Below are 24,505 nucleotides of genomic sequence, written 5' to 3' on the forward strand. Positions count from 1 at the left end.
GAATCTTCAACTATTAGGGCCCTAACAACATAGCATTCAAACGTCATTGATCTTCATTTGAATGTTAAATCTACACTTTTACTTGGTTTGACAGCAACACATCCCGACCATTGGGTTTTTTAATGGACCTACATCTACATTTATTCATTTAGCTGACGCTTTCATCCAAAGCGACTTACAATTGCTATACATGTCAGAGGTCGCACGCCTCTGGACTAGGGGTTATGTGTCCCTCTCAGGGACACATTGGTGAATGGGGAATTGAACCCGGGTCTCTCACACCAAAGGCATGTATCTTATCCACTACGCCGTCACCACCCTCTCTAACCCAGGTTTGTCCTTATCTGCTTATCTACAGGAAGTGATGGCTGGCGGCTATACGAGTACATCACACGGCATTTCATTGCCACCATCAGTGAAGACTGCAAGTACCTACAGACGACCATAGAGTTCAGCATTGGCACAGAGGCCTTCTCATGTAGTGGCAAAACTCTGATATCACCAGGTAAAGCCAGCTGTTTACACGTTCACACATTAAGCTGCTTCTGCTGGTGTACCAAACTGTATTGGCACTTTAAACATATGTTGCTCCAAATGGCAGCAAGGATTTTGCAGTAGTTTAAACAGTTGGATCTTCTGTCCCTTTAAAAAGTTGTCAAGATCTCAGGTAACTGCAAGTAAAACCCTTGTTAACCTACTTGGCCAGTAGTAAAGGGATGGAGGATTAAATATTGCTATATAACACGTGTATTACACCTATCTTTGTTGTTATAGTTCATTTACTCACTTCTTATTTTTAAGTGGTTGCTTGTGACTTACTACAAAGGCTACTGATCCCATCGTTTGACATCATAACGTTACCTGCAAAGATTGGTCCACCAACATCACTGTCCTCTACAGGCATTACAACATTTATATTAACTTTTGAGACAATTAAAATTCCTTTGAGGTGGTTTAAGAAGAGAAATGCCAAAACTTGTTTCATGACCTACAGCAAGTTGCACCAACTCTACATTTCTCAATCAAATTTGGCCAGGTTATAACAGAAATGTTAACTAGTAGAGATTTACAAATCACAAAATTAGAACAATGCACTGCACAAAAATCCTTGTATGGTTTGTTCCTTGATTATTTCATTTAAAAACCAAATCAGAAAAGTGGATTTTTTTTGGGGGGGGGGGGGTCCGTTTTAAAACCAAAATGGAAAAACGGATAAACAGAAAACAAAACAGACATCGTTTTTTGTTTTTCTGTTTTAAAACCAAAACGGGAAAATACTGATTTTGATATTTAATGAGTCCGATTTGTGTGTTACACTTGATAAACCTGCAGCAGATAAATTTGGGCGATGGCGGTGCCTGATTAAATGTAATTAAGATGAGCTTGAACATCAATATAGGTGGGTTTTTAGTTTGAAAAACAGGACAATATTATATGGCTGCAGTACCGGAGGCTGCTATTGGCTCAACGTTCAGTTTGTAATTCAACAGGAATGCTTTCCTGAGAGTTGTCCGGTTTTTAAGATTTCTTCAGTTTAAAATTAATTCACTGATAGTTGTCAGTACATCCAATGGTACACAGTAAACATGAACTGTTATTAGTTAGAGCTGTATATTAACGAATCATACACAGATTAAAAGGTTAGGGTAATTTTTGTTCAGCCTCTCTAGGCTACACTCTTTTGACCTGACCTTTATTTTCAGTTATGGAAGAATTTAGAAATTTGCGTGCCGCTGCGGAGAGTCTCCAGCTGCAGGAACACGTGGATTAGAAGCATCAGACTACATCCAGCCAGAGGGAACGACCACTGATCGTCCAGTGCTGATAGTCCACTGGATGAAACCTGAAGCTACTGATCTATGCATGATCCATGATGATGGGCTACAGAAAAATAGAAATGAATGGCAAAAATAGCATCTTGTCGATATTTTAGAGACCCCCCCCAAAATATTACAAATCATGTAATAAGACATGAGCCTGGGAGCTCATGTCTTATTAAGAGGAGTAAAGCTCCCCCTGGCTCCCCTGTAGTTCGCATCCTGGCAGTAGCCTCAAGAAAAAACCATTGATATATTCGGGTATTTTCTTAAATCGCTCAGGTAACCAGCTGCTTCAGATCAGCCCAAAACAAAATGCTTCCTTAATGCTGACATACTTAAGCTAGAAATTGGAGAATTTTGAGTGCTTGAGTGGCTCCTCCAGCTTGATGCAATCTTGCAAAACAAGTATATTCTCATTTCTTTTTTCGTATGTGGCTATAATAGGCCTATAGTGCTCACTTCAACTATCATATTCGCCAAAGTTGATAAGAGATGCGACTTGAAAAGAAATAGCCTTAGCCAATAGGCTATAAAATAAAATAAAAGCTTAAATATAATAAGCTTAAATATGTAATATTGACTTTTTGTTTCACACTGTAGGCCTACACGAACACCGTTCTCCTGGTTCTGGCCCTCCATTCACCCCAATCACGTTCTCACTCAGTCTTTTCTGTTAAATATCATATACCTGCCTTAACCACCACACTTGGACCTCTGACGCTATAGAGATCACCAGCGCGTTACGAACAGACACCGATAGACCTTGACCATGCCCACGCCATATGTGATAAGTAGGGGAGTGAGAACGGGTGTAGGGATACAACACCGGTCAAAGATGGAACAAAACGCAGCTCCTTTGTTTTCATTTATGGTTTTAAAACAGAAAAACAAAACATATGTTTGGTTTTTCCATTTTTCAGTTTTGGTTTTAAAACAAAAAACAAAACCTGTGTTCCTTTGCAGTGTAGGTAGCGCACATCTTCAGAAATTAACACTATGCGTTCACAAGATGCAAAATTCAGCACAAGAATATAGGGGAAGTATTCAGGAATTGACAGGCAGGTCAGCAGCAATCTCCTGTTCTACTCTCCAGCCCAGGTGGAAAGCAGCTGATTTTCTAACCGCCATAAAACTAAAAGAAAAAGGTCAACAGCAGACTGAACAAAGGAGAATATCGTGACGTTTTGAAGAAAACCTTCTGAAGCTAGGCCGCAATTACAAATATTTTTATGATGTCTTAATTTTTGCCTGATCTAAGGTCTAGTACAGAAGTGTAGCCAGTTTATAAACATATTTTGCAAGTTAGACAGTGTGCAGTATTTTCTTTGCAACTTTTGACCTGTCTCACACTATAGAGGTGTGAGGTAATTTTCTGTTATGATGTCTCATTAAAATCATCATCAGGCAAGTACTTGAACAATGCTGTTCATGTAGCTGCCGCTTGTCTACACGTACGCATTGTTATAAAGCAAGTATATTGGGTTTAGTGATGTATTTACCAATAGCTGGTCCAACCCAATCCTTGCTCCTTGTGTATATTCTATTCCCAGGTTACACAGCAGTAATGCCGTGGCAGGGCATCCCTCTGGAAGAGGCCATGCCAGTTACTGAGCCTGGAGACATTTTCACAGTAGATGACATCAAGTTGGTGGAAAAGCAGACCAGCCCCCCTGACTACCTGACTGAGGCCGAACTCATCACCCTCATGGAGAAACATGGCATTGGTATACCTCAGCACTGCCTGTTGGACATAACTGTGCTTTGTATCTTCTAACTTAAAGTATTTGTAATAGAGTAAGCAGTATGTGCTTCTCTGAGTGTTGGCCTCAAGTCCCAAGGGGTTGCAACAGTTTGAATAGAACTTATAGAATAGAAATCAGCAGCAGAGAATGTACAGAATGATGGTGAAATGGAAACGCAAGACATGGATTTTAAAATTTATGCAGCATTAATTGATTTATTGCAGATTGAAGGACTCCTCAGAACTGACGTTCTGTATTCATTTTTGAGCATGGAAGCAATAATCTCACTAATCGTACACTACGTCTATTGATTTTAATTTGTTTTAATCCACTGTACATTCTTACAGAGGAGTGCATGGATTCATGAACTTGCATCAAAATCTTCAACAAGCTGTATCTTATCACTTTATATGTATAATATTCAATATCAACATGCACTGCAGTGACAGTTTGAAGCTAGTTACTCAGGCAGTCCTCTCTTGGTCACTTAACACTAAATAAGAGCTAGTCAATAGTCAGTACTCAATACATTAATACACAACTTAATGCTGGTCTTTATTAAGCACTGCACGGAAGTTTTATACATGTTTTCTTCTGTCTTTTGGCATCCAGGTACTGATGCCAGCATCCCTGTCCACATCAATAACATCTGCCAGAGGAATTATGTGACCGTAGAGAATGGGCGCAAGTTGAAGCCAACCAACCTAGGAATTGTCCTGGTACATGGTTACTACAAGACAGGTAATTTGCCTTATATATTGTACATTCTCTCTGGGATTTTTAGCTGTGCACTGATTGTAGGTTTCTAGAACATTGCTAACTTATCATTGGATACTACAGACCTACTACTACAACTGAAAAAGGTAGTGCCATATAATTAACTGTTTGGGACATGGGACTAGACAGAATGGTCCAGTTCATTAAAATACACCAGCTACATTATTAGTGTTTTTTATAGAGTGACATTAAAATACCAATTAATGGCTGGCTGTTTGTTTTGTAGATGCAGAGCTTGTGCTGCCCACCATACGCAGTGCTGTGGAGAAGCAACTGAACCTTATAGCACTGGGTAAGGCCAACTACCTGCAGGTCCTGCAGCATACGCTGGATATCTTCAAGAGGAAGTTTCACTACTTTGTGGATTCCATCCCCAGTAAGTTTACCACTTCCACAAGCTTCTTTAAGTGTCTGCAGAAAGGGGAACATTGTGTTACTGTGTGTTATAAAAACATCACACAACATCTAATCCTACCACTATAATGGTTTGTTTTGTTGAGATCTGGTAGGAGCAGGTTTGGTTATTAACAAATATCTTAAGATATTTAAAAAATATTACTACAACAAAGTATGAATAAAGATGAATGATAATGGGGCACCATCCTGGAATCAGGGAGCAATATCCAAACATGAAAACAGTCTCAAAGAGTTGTTTGCCCACCTATAAATGCCAATATTGAAACACTATTTTATGTTAATAAGATGGACAATGAAGGGTAAATCCGAGCACTGTCACAACTAGCTGTTATTACAACACAATCCACAAGTGTTGTAATAACAGCTAGTTGTGACAGTGCTCGGATTCACCCTTCATTGTCCATCTTATTAACACAAAATAACCACAGGCAACTGCTCTTGAAATGTACAATAGGATTAATTTAACCTTAGCACAGATTAATGAACATCTTCAGCCAAAAAAACACTATCATCAACTCTAAGCACAATAAACGCATACAACAATCAGCAAGCATCTGATACGTGTGTGTGTGTGTCAATAGAGGGTGGGGAGGGAGGAGGAAGATGGCTGACGTGACCCTGTGGGTGGCTCGTCAAGCTTGTGATCCAAAATGGTGGGCAGTCCCTCCAAGCTTAAAGGTTCATCCATCCATCGTCAGCCAGTCCCAGCTGACATCGGGCGAAAGGCGGGGTACACCCTGGACAGGTCACCAGTCCATCGCAGGGCCACACATAGACAAACAACCAGGGACACGCACACCTAAGGACAATTTAGAATCACCAATTAACCCATTCCGCATGTCTTTGGGCGGTGAGAACCCACGCGTACAAGTGGAGAACATGCAAACTCCACACAGAAAGGCCTGGAACGAACAAGGTTTGAACCCAGGACCTTCTTGCTGTGAGGTGAAAGTGCTAACCACTGCGCCGCCCTAGCTTAAAGGTTAAATGTGTAAATTTTAGTGGCATCTCGTGGTGAGACTGTGAATTGCATCCAACGGCTAAAGGCTCGAATATACTTTGAAGCAGATACACACACACAGACTGCTATTTTTATAATTTTTATTGATATTTGCATTATTACCACTACCATTACTATTATTTTACATCACTATGTGGAACTTGCAATGTGCTACTTTGTGTGTTTTACCTGCTTTTCCTTTCCTGTGTCTCCAAGTGCTTGCTTATGGTGGGAATTGTTGCATCTCTGTAAATATCACAAAGAGTATGGTCTAGGCCTGATCTATATGAAAAGTGAAATGAGAGAACTTCTGTTATGAACTGGCGCTATATAAATAAAATTTAATCTAGCTGATGTGCTAAATAAACCACTGGAAATATTATTTGAAATACAGTATGGTTAGAGTTTGGTTCATTCCTGTTGTGTTTTACAGGCATGGATGAGTTGATGGAAGTCTCCTTTTCACCCATTGCTGCTACTGGGAAGCCCCTGTCCCGCTGTGGCAAGTGCCACCGCTTCATGAAGTACATCCAGGTCAGCAGAACAGTCAAAACTACTGTTTGTCACTGCAAGACCCTAGAGTGACAGGGGCAATGTCGAGATGAACAATTAATGTACCAGAACACAAGAAACCTATTGAAAGTGTGAGAACCCGCCCTTTGTGGATTTGAACAAAGGAGACTTATCAGGACCAAAGATCTGCATCAGAACATGCATCAGATCTGATGATCTATTTCTATGCAGATTTTTTGTTTCTTTAAACACAGCTTATTTACTGTGATTCATACCGAAATCACACCTAAACACAACTAAAGTTATACACTACAGTCACACAAACGAATGACCTATAACGAAATACATACAAAACGACCTGTTGGCATAAAATACTTTTTATTAAAACTGAATTTTGATCTTTTTATCTGTGTTTGTGAGTGCAGTGAAGGCTTGAAGCCCTGCGTTTGGCTGAAGAAAACTACCTCCTGTTCATCATGTTCTTTCTCCCCACTTTTTGGCTCACTAATATTGCATAAAATAAGAGATACAGCTATCATGCACTACATAGAAATCCAGTAACTTTTTTTTTTGGCTGTGTGCTTTTTTAGGAGATAATTCCAGCCCTCAGCTTGATGAGAATAAAGTTTCATCAGCAAGAAATGACTCAAATGAAGTATCTCATATGAAGCTTAGAAATGTCTTCACAGGACTATACTGCTGGAATGATATTTGCAGACTACATAATTATTATGCGGCATTCAGACCAAATGCGAATTTTCAGTTTGCGACACTTTCCTCACATGAGTGCATCTGCTTGCACACAAGGGGAGAAGGCCATTTTAACGTGATAACGTGAATAAACACAACTTACCATTACTACAGCTGTATGAACCCAAAGTAAACATTTTGCTGTGATTAAATAGCAATAAACGGACTGAAATAACTACAGCATGATGCAGATTTGTTAAACCTATGAATTCATGCTTTGTCAGGTCTGTCAGCAAGACAGCAGGACAACAACTTCTAAAATGTTTGTTTTCTGAATGGAGTTTGGATCATTCAGGGCTATGCTATGCTAACTTGGTCACAGTAAAGTACAATGATAGCTGGAATAAAGTTACAGACACAAGTTTTCTGAACTCACCAGGTAGTTCAACCTCCTCGCTTTCTTTTCTCTAAGTAATGTCCAGTTTTGTCAGTTTTTTTATATAAATATGAAGTCGTAGTCCGGCAGAGCTAACAACAACAGTGGAACTCCAGTGAAGATAAATCAACATTGAAATCCCAAAAACTAAAGTAAAAAGCTAATTTAATAAAAGCAGTTAACTCTGAGCTCCTCCTGCGAGTAAACGGTGTAGTTGTCAGAGCAGAATCCAGACCGACTACGGGTGTTTATTTGTCCAAAGGTTGCAGTGCTGCTCCCTGCTCCTCTCCCCCAAATTTAGCAGCTCTCAGCCGGGCAGCAGATTTTCAATCCCCCGCTCTGTCCGGCCCTCTCTACACATCGCTCTGAAGCCGTCGGTGACGTACGGACAATCTCAACACTGATAAGCTATCGCGACTCAGCGTCATGTGACTTTCTCGCTTCAGTTGAAAATATTCAACTCACACGAATTCCTTTGCGGTGCCAGCCCTGCCCCCTTTGCGTCGCTTCGCGACGCCCGACAGGGCTCTGCGGGTCTTTGTATGTAAACTCATCACCCCAAACGCTCGCTTCGCTTTTGGTCTGAAAGCGCCATTAGTCCTATATGAGAAGATAAAATACAGCAGATTAGTGCTGAATGCAGGGGATGCTCTGATTTATATTTCAGTCTAATAATTAGTCGTCAGCAGCTGTTTGCGCTCCGTATTATACTAGCAGCTGAATTGGTGTGATGCGCAGATCAGCTCCGTAACCTTCCAGGTGATTTCTTTATTGATGTATCTGTGTTTTCTTTTAAGATTGACATTAATGGTCAGAGAGGCTGCTGATCATTAGATGTCATTTTAAACGTTTCCATACACACAGTAATGATATAGTAAATATTGTGGGACATCTAAGCAGCAAACCAAAAAACTTGACAGGACAGACAGAGGAAACTCTCGAGAGGAAAGAGAAGTAAACTTTCAGCTCGCATAATGTTTAGACACTCTGATGGAGTATGCTTCATATGTTTCCCCAAGTGTGGACACTGATCGGGGAAAAGTTTTTCAGGTTGAAATGAGGGTTGCGACAGTGTAATCAGATGTGTCCGCATGGTCCTAAAGCCTTGGTCCGGACCTCAGTGACCTCATAGCTGGTTAGGCCATGGTCATAGCCCACAGGATTACACTCGATGGAGGTGAAAGTGACTGTTTTTAAATTAATCGCTCTCCCCTAACCCAATCACTGTGTTCAGTTAAACACAGCACACATCTGTCTTTTTTATCTTTTCACTGCAGGTCTGCATCAACATTTACCAAGTTATTACTTTAAAAAGTAACAGCAGCAGTTTTTCACACTATGATGATTAAACCTTGCAATGAGTCCGCGGTTCACCTGCATACCAAAGCATGCGGGTGGTCCGTACAGATCACGGATCAACTACAAACCATTACACCAATAGAAAGGGGTATCTTGAAGTTCTGCCTTTTGATATATATTTGGCTTACACTTTTCTCCTACACTTGTGGTTTTTTTTGTTGTTTTTTTTTTCTTTAATTGTGATAATAAAGACAAAGAAAACGAAAAAACATTTTATGGCCAGAGAACAGCACAGTATATGCAATAAAGTCTCTTCAAACTAAGGTACACAGGAACTTAGTAGTCTTGATATACTGGTCTCTATATAGACCCCTCTATATTTTCCTTATACAGTCGTAACCTACAGGCTTCTTTAGTCCACCCTCAAAACTTTTTACAAGTGTTGTCACACTTAAGCTTCTGCTTTTAAATCATCAAGGCAGTATTTAGCTCTGTCCTTCAAACTTCAGCTCAAAAAAAGCTGAAAAAGCAGAGCTTTTTAAATACCAAATCTAACATGCTTCCTTATTACCATTTCCACCCGATGACAGAACCACTTTCAAATTCATGAATGAGTCATGAGGCTGCAGATCTTTTGGTCACTGTCATTGTATTTCAATATATGCGTGTTATGGTGGAAACCACAAGGTAACCCGTGTATGAAGTCCTCAGGGTGCTACGACAGATGAAGAACTCATCATGTTCAGATAGCTCCATGTGCACTGAGGATGTGCATTTGGTCGGTTTGGCCTCATTACAGTTTCAAGGAACTTTATCAGTGTTAGTCATGAAAGTTTAAATGAGTGGTTCAAGACAACTACTGGGACTCTCATGGCATTGTAAGTGTTTTAATAATATTTTTCTTCATACATACAGTGGCTTCAGAACGTGAAAATGTATAACTCCAAAATAATAATAAATCATGATAATGTAAATAATAATGGCAGTTTGGTGGTCATCAATAGGTGAATGACCAGTTTGCCATAGAGCCCATTAGGCCTTTTCCTCTGTGGTAACTAAGCAACCCCTAAGCCATTGTCACAGGTTCCGCTTTTGTTTCCATTGCACTCTGCCCACATTGTGGATGAGTTCCTGTAAGTCTAGTTTTGGCATTGCATAGCAGGTGGTACTAAATCCACATTCCAGATAATCACAGGGGCATAGAAACGGCTTGCTTGCAGAAGCAACATGGCATTAATAACACAGGACGTTTAGATTAGCACTGTAAGGAAGCATGTTTCAATATGTTACATTTTTGTTATTCATTTGTCTGTGTAAACTGCAAACTGATTGTTTACACAGTGTTGTGGAGTATGCTACAAATATAATATTTTCCACTAACATTCAAGTGATGTTGGTATTTCCAATTCATATAACATTTTCAAAAGTGAGGTTTTTTTCCCCAACTATATAACAGGACAGTGTGACCAAACACTACACTACACAAAAAGCGCTCAGAACTGAGAACGGATTGCACTGCATCCCTTAATTTACATTTACATTAAGGGCATTCCAGTTTTGCATTGTTGTTTGTTGACAAGTACACTCGCCTTTCAAAAAAGTGCATAAAAAAGACAAGATTTGTCCTGGTCTGGTCTTGGTTTAGTGATGTATTTTACAATGCAGAATGTTTTGAATATACAAGGTAGAACCTAGAACCAAAGACTTACAGGTTATTCAAAATTAAGGTTATGGAAAAAATTTTGGATGGTTAGGTTCCCATAGTGAATAAGGCCCTACTTGCATACAAGATGATATCGTCAGCAACAGTGTAAGTGGTCAACAGTAGAACTAGATTTCTAATTAGGGTCCATGTTGTATTAAACTGCAAATAACTAGTGCTACAAGACTGACTACAAACACACTTATACATAGATACAGCATCCATTTTTCTTTGATAATCCGTGACAGTATGGTCTCTAAGGTTGGTTAGGGAAGGACTTGATGTTGATCCCTTGTTGTTTCAACTGCACTTGATCTGATCCTTACATCTGATCCTAACATCTATCTGCAGGCGAAGCCCAGCAGGCTCCACTGCTCCCACTGTGACGAGACGTACAGTCTTCCCCAGAATGGAGCCATCAAGCTGTATAAAGAGCTCCGCTGTCCACTGGATGACTTTGAGCTTGTGCTGTGGACCTCTGGGTCCCGGGGCAAGAGCTACCCCCTATGCCCATACTGCTTCAGCAACCCGCCTTTCAGGGATATGAAGAAAGGTAGGACACAACCTGGGTGTTATCTTGTGGTAATTCTTGTGGTTGTTAGATAGTGGCTAATCAGCTGGAGCCTTGTAACCCCTGACAACAAACATGAAACCAACCATAAAACTAGTCATTATTGCTTTGTAAAGTTTTGTTAGATGATGATGAATTATCATGAAAAATTATGACCTTTTTTCAAAAAAAAAAATGTAGGCGCCTATGAAAAACAATCTCAGTACTGTTTCAGGTAGGGAAACAAAACATCAACCACAAAGTGATCTGTATGTTCAGTATAGAGATGATTTTCCTTTTATATTTTCTGCACACTTACAGCCAGTTTGGAGAGCCCCAGTATGTGCGCTATGTTTGGGAATCCTGTGGATCAAGGGATTGGAGTTAATTTCACTATTCATGACAGGACAGGAAAAAAGTAAACGGTAGCTGGCGTAACGGGAATCTATGAATAAACGCTATTTTTGAAGGAACTGTAAAAACTCTACAGGCTGGAATTAAACTTTTCTTTCCTTTTGTTAAGATATTTTTGTGTGTTGGGCTGCATTTACCTCAGTATTAACATCCATATCAAAAGCATCTCCACGTCCTCCACTCTGAGCTGCTGCTGGACCTGCTGCTCCTTCCTTTCTCTCTCTTGCTGCCTCCCTCTCTCTCTTTGGTTTGCTTTAATTATATCACTTCATCTCCTTTTCAATTCCAATGAGTGTGTTTAGTGTTTTCTAATGCATTAAGAATTATATATGCTAAGGATTCAAATATAATTTAGGAGTAATATTATTACTAATATTAACTGTTCAGGTGGAGTTAAATCGCAGCCAAATTTTGTATTCAAGATCAGAGCTCTCCTTCATTTGCAGTATGTGTCTAGTATGTGTCAGTACCGGGTTCAGTCCAGAAGCTGACTGCATAATGAGCTTCTGTCTTACTGAATCAGGTGCTGAATACACGCTTAATGTGGCCTCCTTCTTAATAATAATAAGAAGTAAATCTGGCCCTTATCGTAGTCTTGGTCTTATACCTTGTCAGGTGCTGATGCGTCTCTAGCAAGTGAGTTAAACAATTTAAACCCAGGAAGCAGCAGGACCAGACAGTGTCAGTGGCTGGGTCCTCAAATTATGCACACCCAGCACACTGGACCAACTACAGTTTGCCTACTGTCCCAACCGATCAACAGAAGACGCCATAGCACACGTCCTCCACACAACCCTATCTCACCTGGACAAGAAATGTAGCTCTGTGAGGTAGCTGTTCATTGACTACCGTTCAGTGTTTAACACAATAATTCCCTACTAGGCTTGTCACAAAGCTCAAGGACCTGGAGTTAAACACCTCACTTGGATCCTTGACATGCTGATGGGCAGACTCCAAGTGGCGAGGATGGGTGGACACACCTCTTCCACTAACACTGAAGCACCCCAGGACTTCAGACTCTTAACACCATTATCAGTTTTGCTGATGACACAGCTGTGGCCTAATCAAAGATAAGAACAATGAAAAGGTCTACCTGAAGGAAGTAGAGGCCCTGAATTATCACTGTTATCAGAATTATCACGGTATTGTTAAAATGTGCTGAAAATGCTTGTAATACTACTCATAGACACATTGAAACCATTTCACCAAGTTTCATATTGAAAACCAAAAAATAGATTTAGCAGCACTGTGCACATATTCTGCGAATAAACATACTAATACCTACAGTGGTAGGGGACCATGTACAAGGCTGAGTCCGCAGCGGCCCGGGTTCGAAAGCATCCTGTGGACCTTTGCTGCTTGTCTTCCCCTCTCGCTCCTTCGTTGCCTCTCTATCCTATCCACAATAAAGGCAAAAATATCTTTAAATAATACCTGCCAATACCTTATGTAAACACCATCATGAAAGTGTGTGCATTACATTACATTAAAAGGTGTTAGTTATGAAGTATGACCCTATGAACAATTTACATAAATACAGATGATTCTTAAGAAGACAGTGACAGTAATTGCAATGAGCCCAGCAAGTGAACTGTGCATAGAAATCCATAGAGTTTCTCCTGTTGGAACATTTTAACAATGATGGCTGGGTTTTAAATCAACATTGGTTGGGAGATTAAACTATGTAACATGTTATCATGAGTAATGGGTGAATTGTCAGGCTTGTCACCAGTACTCAAATGTAGACTGGAGTTAGCCAATTTTGGAATTATTGGTCATTTTTGGCGATTTACACACTTTGTACTTTAACAAACTCCTCCTAGGGAATTAGTCCGATCATCTTCAAATTTTCACTGGGTCTAAACCCATTGACGATTAAAAGTTGTAACGGATATTACCACTTTGCCCGTGGCGTGCTGTCAAAAATTGTTGATTCACCATGAAACAGGAAGTTGTTGTAACTTCAGTGTGCATGCTCACATCTGCACTAAATTTGATATGTATAATAAGAGTCCCGCCCTGAACACATCCACATGCCAACATTCACTCAAAGCCAAAGCGCCACCAACAGGAAATGACACGTTTTATGTTGTAATGTACTACTGCTAGCAGGTTGAACATATCAACTTTAGAACTGTCCCAGAAAACCCTTAACACATTGATGAAGCTATGTTGTAAAAGTTGTGAGTTAATGGCGCGGGGGTGGCATGGCTGCAAAGTTCCACCATGACACAGGACGTTGTTGTAACTCGACTGTACATGCTCAGATCAGAACAAAATTTTACACTTTTAAAGAGTCCCGCCCTGAACACATGTAAATGCCGACAGTCACCCACAGTCATAGCACCACCTGCTGGCAACATGACGTGATTTTCAACGAAGCAGCCCCCGCGGCACATTTTACCTACATGTACGAAATTTCTGTGGCACATGTATCATGTCCAGATGTCCAAAAAAAACCTCATGGAGCGATGCCCTGAACACAACAGGAAGTCGGCCATTTTGAATTTTATGGATTTTTTGGGATTTTTTACACACTCCATAATTTAATGAAGTCCTCCTAGAGAATTAGTCCGACCGACTTCAGATTTGTGCTGTGCAGTCTAAAGCCATTGACGATTAAAAGTTGTAAGAACGGAGAGTTTTCGTGAAACAGCATGCCCGTGGCATCCAAAATGGCGATGATTCGCCATGAAAGAGGAAGTTGTTTTAACTTCAGTGTACATGCTCACATCGGCACCAAACTTCTGAACAAAATTTTAGACGCTTAATAAGAGTCCTGCCCCCAACACATATACATGTTCAGTTATAGTCGTAGTGCGACAAAGCGCCACAAAGCGGGGACACAGGAAGTGATGATTAACAGGTTTGTGCAGTGTTCGAAGCCCGTGGCAAATTCACAGCCACACTGTCAGAGCTCCAGAATCTGCAACGCGGCCGCCTCACACCTCAATGCGCAACACATGCAAGGGCCCGCCCAACGCTGCTTGCAGCTTTTATTGCTATATATGTCTTATCCATTATCACCCCATATTAATGGGTCCTCTGTGGAGAGGGTGGACAGCTTCAAGTACCTTGGTGTCCTGCAAAGAGTATTTCTTTCGACTGAACATACAATAGCTTGTGCTCTGCCCTGGATTAAGGCTAGGAAAATCTTTAAGATCCTAAACACCCAGGATCACTGCCTTTTTCTCCCTGCTGCGGTCGGGAAGAAGACACCAGATACACCAGGCCAGAAGAGAGGCTCAGGAAAAGCTTCTATCTTCAGGCCAATAAGATCCTAAATGAGGACACTGCCTAAGACTGCCCCCCCCAATCATCCACATATATTTATTAATATTCCTTTAACTCTTTTTAATGCATACATTGGGAACTGGCAGGATTACATGTAACAAATGAATGTGATTGATAAATTGCCTTCTGACCTCTGACATTCTGACCCCTTTTCCCAGGTATGGGATGCAATGAATGTACCCATCCGTCTTGTCAGCACTCTCTCAACTCTTTGGGCATCGGACAGTGTGTGGAGTGTGATACTGGGGTTTTGGTGCTGGATCCAACATCTGGACCCAAATGGAGGATGGCTTGTAATAAATGCAACGTGGTGGTGCAGTTCTTTGAACATGCACACAGAGTGCAGGTAAGAAAACGGTCGTACATCTTGTCCTATGTCAAGATAATCCTACATATAAAACCCAGTGTCACATAGAAATTACTTTACAGGCCCATAACAGCAATCACACGTAGTGCTCTGAGTATCCAGCCTGTTGGCTTTCATTCCACCCAAACATATGAGCAGCTTCTGGCTGATTTCTCTCGAGTGCAACAACACAAGACACAGCAAGCCAGCTAATACGTTTTTAGTGACTCGTCCAACAGTAAGCAGACCAGCCCGGCATCTGTCCTGCATCCTTTTTGAGCTGTTTTAACTCATGCCAACGAGTAAAAGCCAGTCTGATTGTCTGGTATTGAAACTGCTCTACGGCTGACAGGAAGGCTCTGCAACAAGTAGTTAAATCTACTAAGAAAATAACAACAAACAACTGCCTCCCTTCCCTAGATGACATCTATGTCAGCAGGTGCAGAAGCAGGGCATCAGGTATCATGAAGGACTCCACTCATCTGGCGCATAAACTGTTTGCCACTCTCCCCTCTGGCAGAAGGTTGCGCAGCCTTAAAGCAAGAACAACAAGGCTAACGTGCAGCTTATTTACAGAGGCTGTGAGACTCCTCGGCTTAGAGCTCCTCTTGCCCTTGCACGATTATTGCTGCTACTGCACAAGGCACTTTAATGATGTCATATGGTCTTAACTTTGGTTCAACCATGGTTTTAATATTGTTTTTATTATGGTTAAGATTACTTAATGTTTTATATAGGGTCTATCTTAAAATTGTTATTTATTCTGTACACTGCTGGACCTGGGAAAAGAATTTCGTTCCTTTATGTTTTACATGTTTGAATGACAATAAAGAACTGAACTGATATTTACTCCTGTTCAGTCTCTTGCTCGGTCACACTCTCTTTTTCTCTTCCTTGCTTCCTCCGATGTCTTTCTTTGGTCTCTTTGTAGTCTCTGCCATCATATCCATACTGAGAATACGGAGCTAGCGTCTTCCAAAGAACTCACATTGTACATTCTATACTTTTGGCTTCTTCTTATATCTCGCTTGCTGAAGAGTTTTATTGAAGTGTTGTGTATTCAAAGTTTTATCATTTCAGTTCTTACAATTTCTGCGGTTTTCTCTCTTCCCATAGGTTGTTCAAGAGAGCTGCGATGTCTGTGACGCCTCTCTGGTCGCGGTGGACTTCAACAAGACTCGCACTCCACTTCCTGCAGGCGAGACCCAACATACCGGCTGTGTTTTCTGTGATCCGGTTTTCCAGGATCTGGTGGAGCTCAAACATGCCACCATGAGGCATCGGGGAGGGGGTGCAAGACGAGGAGGACGGGGACGGGGCAGGGGACGCCGTAACAATCCTAAAAAACCTAAAGACAAAATGGCTGCCTTGGCAGCTTACTTTGTATAGTGTCTGTGTATAGTGCATCTTGTTATTTGCTAGACACCTAATAGGTGTAAATGGACTTCTGTTGTTTAATTTTGTTACATACAATACATATTAGCATAATTTTTCACCATCATAAAAATTCATAAAAGTTCATATACACTGTACAGTATGTTGTCAACTTGAAAATACTGTTTTCAAGGATCAACATTATAGAAAATGTCCAAATTTTTGAGTGCTACATTTTTGAAATTTCAACAGATTGAGCTTTGAGATTAATTTAACAGGCATGCCAGTAACATGCTAAGACATACAGTTGATATGTAAACATGGGCTTGTATCATGCTATAACATGACACAATTATTCCATTTGCACAAAGACATGTTCCATGTCATGCAAATGTTTAGTAACTTTTAACATGTTGACAATAAGTTTCATTAAGTAATAATAATAATTAAACTGATTATTTCCACTAATGCTCTTTGTCAAAAGTAGAAGTGTAACAATACAATTACTCAACTTGTCGATCAATAAAAAAGTATTTGACAACTATTTTGATCATTGATTCATTGCTTTAGTCATTTGTTAACCAAATGCCACACATTCACTGGTTCCAGGTTCTGAAATTTGAGTATTTAATGCTTTTCTTTAAACTGAATATTTTGGGGTTTTGGATAGATTCGGGAAATAGTTTTAGATTTTAGATTTATTCACAGCATTTTCTGACATTTCACAGACAAATTGATTAGTCAAGAAAATCTGCAGATTGATTAATTAAAATGAATTTCCCTTTTTCTTGTAACATTTATGTATGGCGTGATAGTTATTTGTGGCATAATAAAATAATACTTTATTTACCATTTTCTGTCTTAATTACCTATTTCTTTTTTATGTGGAATTCATCGTATAAATGTCATCGTATAATATGGGTATGTTCCTTTAAATTTACCGGGGGTGACGTACAGGAAGATGGTCCAATAGGGTGTTTTCTCAACAGAGATTTCTCAACAGTATCTGTAGTACGTTGTGATTGTATTACTACCATCAGGTCTACCAACGCAGGTTTGTGTGTGTTTATCAATGAATGTCTGTTGCTCTTTGTGTTCGTTTCCTTTAGCTGTCCGTCTGTAATTTGTCTACGCGAAACACCAACGTTATGCTAAAGGGCTGTTCCAGTTTATTTAGCCTCAGGTAAAATGAAGAAACTAACGTCTGCTAGTCTGGGAAATGATAAATTAACTTAAAAAGTAGCGTTGATCCATCCCTTAATGACCAACGTCAATTGTTTGTTGCTGACTGCTTGCATCACAGTGCAACATTAATGTTTCACAAATGAAGATAGCTTACACACGTTTGTGCATGTACATAACGTTACATGCCAGGACACGTAAAATCACACCGTGTTTAACGCTACATTTTGGGAACACAAAATAAGTTTACGCAGAACTGTAAAGTTGCTTAACGTTAGGTTGTATGCGTGTGGTAGCTAACGGATATGTGTCGACAGCTTGGACACATGCCCCTCTCATTGGTGTGGAAATAATACAGTACAATTAACGTTACTGTGCTAACGTTAATCTCTAACGTTAGCCAACCGTTAACTTCGTTTCAGCAGGAACGTTATTAACGCTAAAGACGCAAACCTGCCGCCCAACATAGTAAAAGTTCTCCATTCTGTTAGCTGTAAGTTAGCTTCCGGTTCGGCAATATAGGGGAAAGTTTAGAGAAACCTCAAGTTGCAATACTGAGCGACCGAGCATACCTTTTTCGCACCTCTCAGCTGTTATACGTTTTCGGTAACGATAAATCCCTACCGCTGTCACAACGTCACATTCCAAGGAAAACGCGCCCATGAGGGCAAAAAATACGTTATTTTCCGCTGTCTGCCAAGCAATAAGCAAAAATAAACTGTTACTTTGAATTGCTGGAAATACTGCAGGTTGTTGTGCTTTCGGATGCACTAATCGAGGAGAAGATAAGCCTGAACTGTGTTAGGTGAGGGATTCCCCATAAGGTAAACGTAACATTATTACCGCAGTCGAGCAGAGGCAGGGACCTGGGGGTTTTTAACGTCAGAATTGCGGCAGCGGATGTTATATGGATCGGAAATCCCCAACACTTGCAGTTTGTGTTCATATCTTTATTTTTGTTAAGTTGAAAGGTGATCCAAATACAATTTGACTGCTCTTGCGGATGTGGTCACACCCGGGTATTACCCGCTATGTTGGTCTGTTGTTTTGGTCATCGCGCATGTCATGTGAATGAAAACTATTCTATTCAAGCAACGGCTTCTGGCTTCTAGTTTAAAAACAGAAGGCTCCTAGTTGGCTCACTGCAGTCAAGCCAGCCCTCATGCTGTTCTACGATGCGTGTTTTTTGTAGGCATTACGGTAACATCGTGTCGCAGCCCTTTTTATATACAGTCTATTGTCGCAGCACATTTCAAAATAAAAGTGAGCTTCTGCTGAACATAGTACAATTGGTGTGGCAGAAACGATTAAATAAATAAATGCTAAATCTAAAGAAAGTATTACATTTTCATAGAAAGATTACTAAATTCAGCCAAGATTCAAACTGATTTAAAAAGCATAACATACCACCTCAGGGTGTCCCTCTGTCAATATCAGAGCGATCTGATGTATATTTTAAAAGATAAAGCCCTTAAAAATGTCTAATATCTTCACTGAATTTACTGATTTTAGAGTGGTGTAAAAAGAAAACCTCCTGTTGCCACTAACTCATTTCACTTTGAAATTAAAGCCCTATAAAATGTCTTATATTTTCACTGAATGCCCCCTGAATTCAGTTTGATGGTAAAAACCCCCCACAAAGGTTACGATATGGTAACCCTAGTTCTAAAAACACAGTCGGATTCTTCGACTGGACTTTATGGGTATTACCACCTCCAATCACACCCACACATCTCCCACTGAAATTTGAATTGCGCACGTAGATGACCATTAGAGCATCACTACAGATACCTGAGTACTGTATTATAGCAGTGTCCCTACTGCAGACTAACCCTTCAGCAGACGATGGAGTGGCAGGGCCCATCAGTAGAGGGCTCTGCCTGTGCTTATAGAACTAGTTACCACATCGTGACCTTCATGCTTTCTCACACAGGCTTCACCCCCGACTTGTCTCTATAGGTACAGTGGGTGGAGCCCCATGACTGATCAGTGCGTCCGATGGGGGCTGCGCGAGTTAAATGACCAGTTTGAATCTTGGGGAATTCAGTAAAAATATTAAACCTTTTCAAGGGCTCTATCTTTTAAAACCTACATCAGATCGCTCTAATACTGACAGAGGGTCTCCCTGAGGTGGTCTGTTCTCACAGTGAAGTGAAATGAGCCAGTGGAAACAGAAGTTTTTTTTTTACATCAGTTTGAATCTTGGCTGAATTTAGTAAGCTTTCTGTGAAAATATAATACTTTCTTTAGATACTTGTACTACGCATCGCAAAATAGCGCGAGGGCTGGTTTGACTGTCGTTTTCGAAGTGGAGGCTGGCTTGACTGCAGTGTTGTCTCGTGCTATTTAAGGGAGACAGTTTACGCTAAGATGATAAAATAAAACGTGTGGTAAAAATGAGAATACTCAATATGTATTTACTATCATAAATGTGAAATAAAAATAACATTTTTGACTTATGAGGCACGTTAATAAGTCAAAGTCACTACATCAGTAGAGGTAACATTAGCTTTTCAGTTGTATTTCCTGGTGTGCTGTTACAATATTATAATAATGATTTGACAACATTATTATAATGTCACTTTCTCACAATAGTGTTACCAGATGTGGGAATTTAAATGTCTGTCATGTGGATACTGCATTAATTCCCCATCAGAGTCAAATTTTCTCTATACTTTCTCTGCCCGTAAAATCTCCACTAGTGCCCTGTGAGCCCTGACCTCCTTTTTTTTTACCTGAGATCTTACTGCAGCCAGAGTCTGTGGGATGGAAGAGGAAGCTAGATGCTTCCTGAGGAGTTTTGTGGAGGAGTTTCCAGCTGCTCTGGAGGAAGACAGTCCGCTGCCTGGCAGCCCTCTGAGCCGCAAAGTCTGCTTGGAGGAGCTGCATGGAGAGAGCCTGGAACTAGGCCTGAGGCTGCTGGCTGCCAGGTACGACAAAGAAGGACAAGTACACAAAAAGCATTTTACATAATGTTGTATGTCTGAAGGATACTGCAGCACAAGACCAAATAGACACAGAGTGAGAGAATGAATGCCACTTGCTCGAAGTGCTCTTGTTCGACCTGATTAAAGTCACTGTAATACATATGTAATACAACTTGTGTTAATTTCACTTAATTGTAAATAATTTCATGTCATTTTTCAACAGGATTTTACAACAGGGTTGTAAAATGAGATGAAGTTTACACTTCGCACAAGAAAACATTATATACAAAAAACTATATAAAATGATATACTGTTTTACATGGTGCAGTGCTGAGAATGACTGCTCTGCAGTCTGATGATGTGACAGCAGATACTTCTGTATCTTTTTCCAGAACGCAGCAGGGTGAACAGACTGTAGCTGATTGGATAGTGTCCTTTAATATCCTTTGAGCTCTGTATCCAACGAAGGTTAAAGTCAAGGGCAACTGGACTTGGTTGAAGATACTGGATACTGACTTTCCAGTATATTCAACCAAGTCCAGTTGCCCTTGACTTTAACCTTCGTTGGATAACTATGACCTGGATGACTGAGAATCTTCATAGACATTTGAGCTCTGTAGGTACTTCACCTCACTGATGCTCAGTAGACGGGTACCAATGATCTTCTGAGCAGTTTTAATCGCCTGCAGAGCCCTCCTGTCCTGGGCCGTGCACATCCCATGCCAGTTGGTGAATTTAACAGTCAGGATGCTTTCTATTGCTCCTCTGTAATAGCTGACAAGAACTTGGCATGTGAATTTAGCCTTCTTAAGTTTCTGTGCTTTCTTCCCCCTCCCCTGGGGGCTTGGACCCCGTTGATACCTGCTTGAAGTTCTAGTATCGATTATTTTTTGTTTCTCCCATCCTTGAGGCCACTTTTCTTAAATGATAAATGGCAATTTTGGGTTGTGAATTACGAATGTAAGATGCAGAAAATGCTTAGACATGGCTCTGTTCATCAAATCAGCTTTAGATTAATCAAATCACTTGATAATTTATCACTCTGTTTTTCATTTCACATGCATTTTCATCTCCTCCTTATTTCTATTAATTGTATTTGCTTCCACACCTCATAATTATTACTTCATAATTCAGTGGAAAATGAGTTAAAGCTAAGATATGTTGCAGACTAAGTGGCCTAGGAACATGGAGCACAGTAAAACGGCTACTACAATGAACTTTTGAGCTCAGCTAAACTGAAAGTAGGAGCATATATATATATTTTTTTATTATTGTGAGGCCTTGGTCTCCAAAGAGACTTTGGCTCGTGTGCTTTCTCTTCTGCTCACATTTCAGGAAGACTTCACATCCTGTTTGTAGAAACACAATTGTTGGTCCCACCTACTAAGTCCAGCCTTTACGGCGTCAAAAATTCTGTAAAGGAAAAGGTGTGATACATAGCAGAGTTGATCTCACATTTAGACGCACATTCACCAGCGGCACTCTTTAAAGGAACATTGAGCATTGTCCAGTTATGTTTGTTTTGCTAGTGATTGCTTGTTTATGTCTATATTAGGGTGGATCAGTCACCATCTGGCTGTACAGTTGTGTATCACTTGGCTGCCAAGTCTGGTGAGAGAAATCAGACATGTTCAGATCTTGACAAAGTACACAACAAGATATATATTTCTGCTTTTCTCTGTTGGTTCAGGGGTGCTCCTGCAGCCCTCAGTGCCCTCATGTGCCAGGCAGCGCTGTCCCAGCTACTGCAGAATGACCTTTCACCTTTCCATTGCCCCCAGGAAGCTGAGGTCAACCAGGAAGAGGAGCAGCAAGTCTGTAAGTATTTTACTTTATGCTCATTATGGATTAGTGAAACAAACTGTGAACACAACATTAACATATTATCACCTTTTAAAGGGATATTAAGCAATTCTGCAGATATTGTTAGTATTTTAACTCAACTGTCAATGTATACGTCTGTTTGATTCCATAGTTACATGTGTAGATACATTTTGGTGTAAAATGATGTATGCACCGTGAATTTGTGGGATAAAGAGCAACTTTAAGAGAATATTTTAAGATTTAAAAGAATCTTCTCCACTTTACTGTAAATGTACATAATGGCCACTGCATTGGTCACTTAATAGATTGATCAGTAATACTGCATTATGAACACTTTCCCAATTTTCCAATTTTTTATTTAATAAGCTGCTATGCCAATCTAATATTATTATTTATTAATAGGAGTGTGACGAGACACTTAGTTCATGAGATCAAGATGAGACAAGATTTTAACACTTTTTTTTTTTTGCTGAAATATATAAACATTTTGAGCATTAAACAGTTAATTTCCTGCATTCTAGTGAAGTTTTCTGCACCATTTTATGGTGGAAATATTTTTATTTATGTAAAGGGAAACACAAAATTCAGAAGGTGACACTTCAAAGAATTAAACTCTAACACAATCAAGTCAGTGCCGCACTTATTCTGTGCTGCTTTCAGATCTGTTTCTCCTGTAGATCAACTTTTCTCATGGGATATCATCCCATTCATTCATTTTAATTCATTTAGAAACTCCTGGATTTTATTAACTCCTGTGTTTCAGCAGGTTTTCTGCTCCTGTTCAAAACTTTCTGCACATTCAGAATCCGTCCCACATATCTGTGTACTCTGACATACAGAGAAAAAAGTCATAATATTACGAGATTAATGTCATCAATTCATGAGAAATAATTTTAAGCCTGCCTGCCCTATACTGCTGTGCATTACATATATCCCCTTCAGATGGTCTGAAACTCTAAATGTTGACTAAATGTTAGGATGACAAAGAGGTGGAAAGCGAAACTAACTGAAAACACAAGTGATCAGACAGAAATCTCACCAGAAACCCACACACGTTAACTTCAGCACCTCTGATAAAGGGCAGCTCACATTCAAGGTAAGGTTGCGTTTCAGTTTTAGGATGGTTTATAATTCAAAACTCAACTGGCTATGTACCTCTTAGTCACAACTGTCTGGACTTACAGCGCGAGAGCGGGTATACTTGATTAGAATTTGTTGTTTGGTGTGTTCCAAAATGCCTTTATGCTACTGTTCGTGGTTCTGAAGTGACTGTTACTAATGGTTTCTTGGCTGTCGTGTAGGCGCGAAATTTATTGATTTTTTGTGGTAGGAGAGGATGGCTGTCCTGTGTTTGGCACCTGGGCCTATTACCATATTCACCATATTCCATTGAAGTGCACACAGCTTGTGTGAATATGTGATTCTTTTTAAGGAGGATTTGCATATTGCTTAAAAAATGGCTGTTTTTGTGATAACTTACTCTCGCTGTGCTGTTTGCTCATTGCATTGCTAAGACTAGACTAGCATCATAAGTTTTGTTTCAAAGCTGGAATTGTCATAGGTAACTTTTGCAGTACTATAGGAGAGGACACAGTAATCTAATCTAAGATCGGAGTTTGCTTTTTTGTCCCGACAAGTAAAGGATGTCAAAGGGCCAAGATTTAAGAGTCACAGAACACTTCTGGTATGTAAAAGCAAAAAAGTAAACCAAAAGGCTGCGATTTATTTGTTGTTTATTTTTTCTTGCTGTCAGCTTTTCAATCAGAGGCAGTACAACGTCTCTTCCTCAACAAGCTGATAAATGTTGCGCTGGCATGGCATCAAAACTTCCCCAAGCTCCCGTCCTCCCGCTCCCGGTTCCTCCACTGCTCCGTTCATGCCATCAGGAACACAAGGCGTAAGATGGAGGACAAACACTTGGCCCTAGCTGAGTTCAACCAGCTCTTTGGAATCCAGGTACAAGACTTTCATTGCAACATTCTTGTCTTGTTATTCACAATTGCAGAATTTGGACCAAAACAGAAATCAAAACCCCTTCAAAATAATAAAATGTATGAGACTTATTTGACTTTTTTTTCCTGTCTGTCTCTGTACCATGGTCTAGGACGGAGTGGAGCGTGCCTACTTTGCTGTGTTTGATGGCCACGGTGGGTTGATGCTGCGACCTACGCTGCCACTCATCTCCATGTTGTCCTGAT

General features: G+C 40.2%; 2 protein-coding genes and 1 long non-coding RNA gene across 4 annotated transcripts in view; 2 read left to right on the forward strand and 1 right to left on the reverse strand.

Annotated features, from left to right (window-relative positions):
• The window catches only part of top3b (DNA topoisomerase III beta), a 38,041-nt gene extending 21,123 nt beyond the window's left edge, over nucleotides 1-16,918 (forward strand). For both annotated transcript variants that reach the window (XM_038703086.1, XM_038703085.1), the window contains exons 11-18: nucleotides 359-505; nucleotides 3,371-3,544; nucleotides 4,175-4,303; nucleotides 4,566-4,715; nucleotides 6,190-6,290; nucleotides 10,748-10,949; nucleotides 14,813-15,000; nucleotides 16,117-16,918. In XM_038703086.1, the coding sequence (XP_038559014.1) occupies nucleotides 359-505; nucleotides 3,371-3,544; nucleotides 4,175-4,303; nucleotides 4,566-4,715; nucleotides 6,190-6,290; nucleotides 10,748-10,949; nucleotides 14,813-15,000; nucleotides 16,117-16,389 (1,364 nt within the window). In that variant the 3' untranslated portion in view covers nucleotides 16,390-16,918. The remainder of the gene's footprint in view (nucleotides 1-358; nucleotides 506-3,370; nucleotides 3,545-4,174; nucleotides 4,304-4,565; nucleotides 4,716-6,189; nucleotides 6,291-10,747; nucleotides 10,950-14,812; nucleotides 15,001-16,116) is intronic.
• On the reverse strand, nucleotides 12,330-16,219 carry LOC119891437. Its single transcript, XR_005442441.1, has 3 exons — nucleotides 16,088-16,219; nucleotides 12,646-12,756; nucleotides 12,330-12,420 (listed from the first exon to the last, which is right to left on the reverse strand). It is a non-coding gene; the product is annotated as an uncharacterized LOC119891437 (long non-coding RNA).
• A 395-nt stretch (nucleotides 16,919-17,313) lies between the features above and the next one.
• Nucleotides 17,314-24,504, forward strand: LOC119891663 (protein phosphatase 1F-like). The gene is made up of 5 exons (XM_038703454.1): nucleotides 17,314-17,428; nucleotides 20,259-20,486; nucleotides 22,174-22,301; nucleotides 24,061-24,263; nucleotides 24,412-24,504. Exons 2-5 carry the CDS (start codon nucleotides 20,323-20,325, stop codon nucleotides 24,502-24,504), a joined length of 588 nt encoding a protein of 195 aa, XP_038559382.1. The 5' UTR covers nucleotides 17,314-17,428; nucleotides 20,259-20,322.
• Nucleotide 24,505: the final 1 nt, after the last annotated feature.

This window comes from Micropterus salmoides, unplaced genomic scaffold, assembly GCF_014851395.1.
Source record: "Micropterus salmoides isolate LMB-PRFRI ecotype aquatic unplaced genomic scaffold, ASM1485139v1 Ms_hic_scaffold_7, whole genome shotgun sequence".
Lineage (NCBI taxonomy): Eukaryota > Metazoa > Chordata > Actinopteri > Centrarchiformes > Centrarchidae > Micropterus > Micropterus salmoides.

Excerpts from the sequence above, each read along its gene's own strand:
- LOC119891663 (XM_038703454.1), top strand. The coding sequence starts at position 20,323 with ATGGAAGAGGAAGCTAGATGCTTCCTGAGGAGTTTTGTGGAGGAGTTT. Across the intron at positions 20,487-22,173 it reads CTGAGGCTGCTGGCTGCCAG|GGGTGCTCCTGCAGCCCTCA; the intron begins GTACGACAAAGA and ends CTGTTGGTTCAG. Across the intron at positions 22,302-24,060 it reads GGAAGAGGAGCAGCAAGTCT|CTTTTCAATCAGAGGCAGTA; the intron begins GTAAGTATTTTA and ends TCTTGCTGTCAG.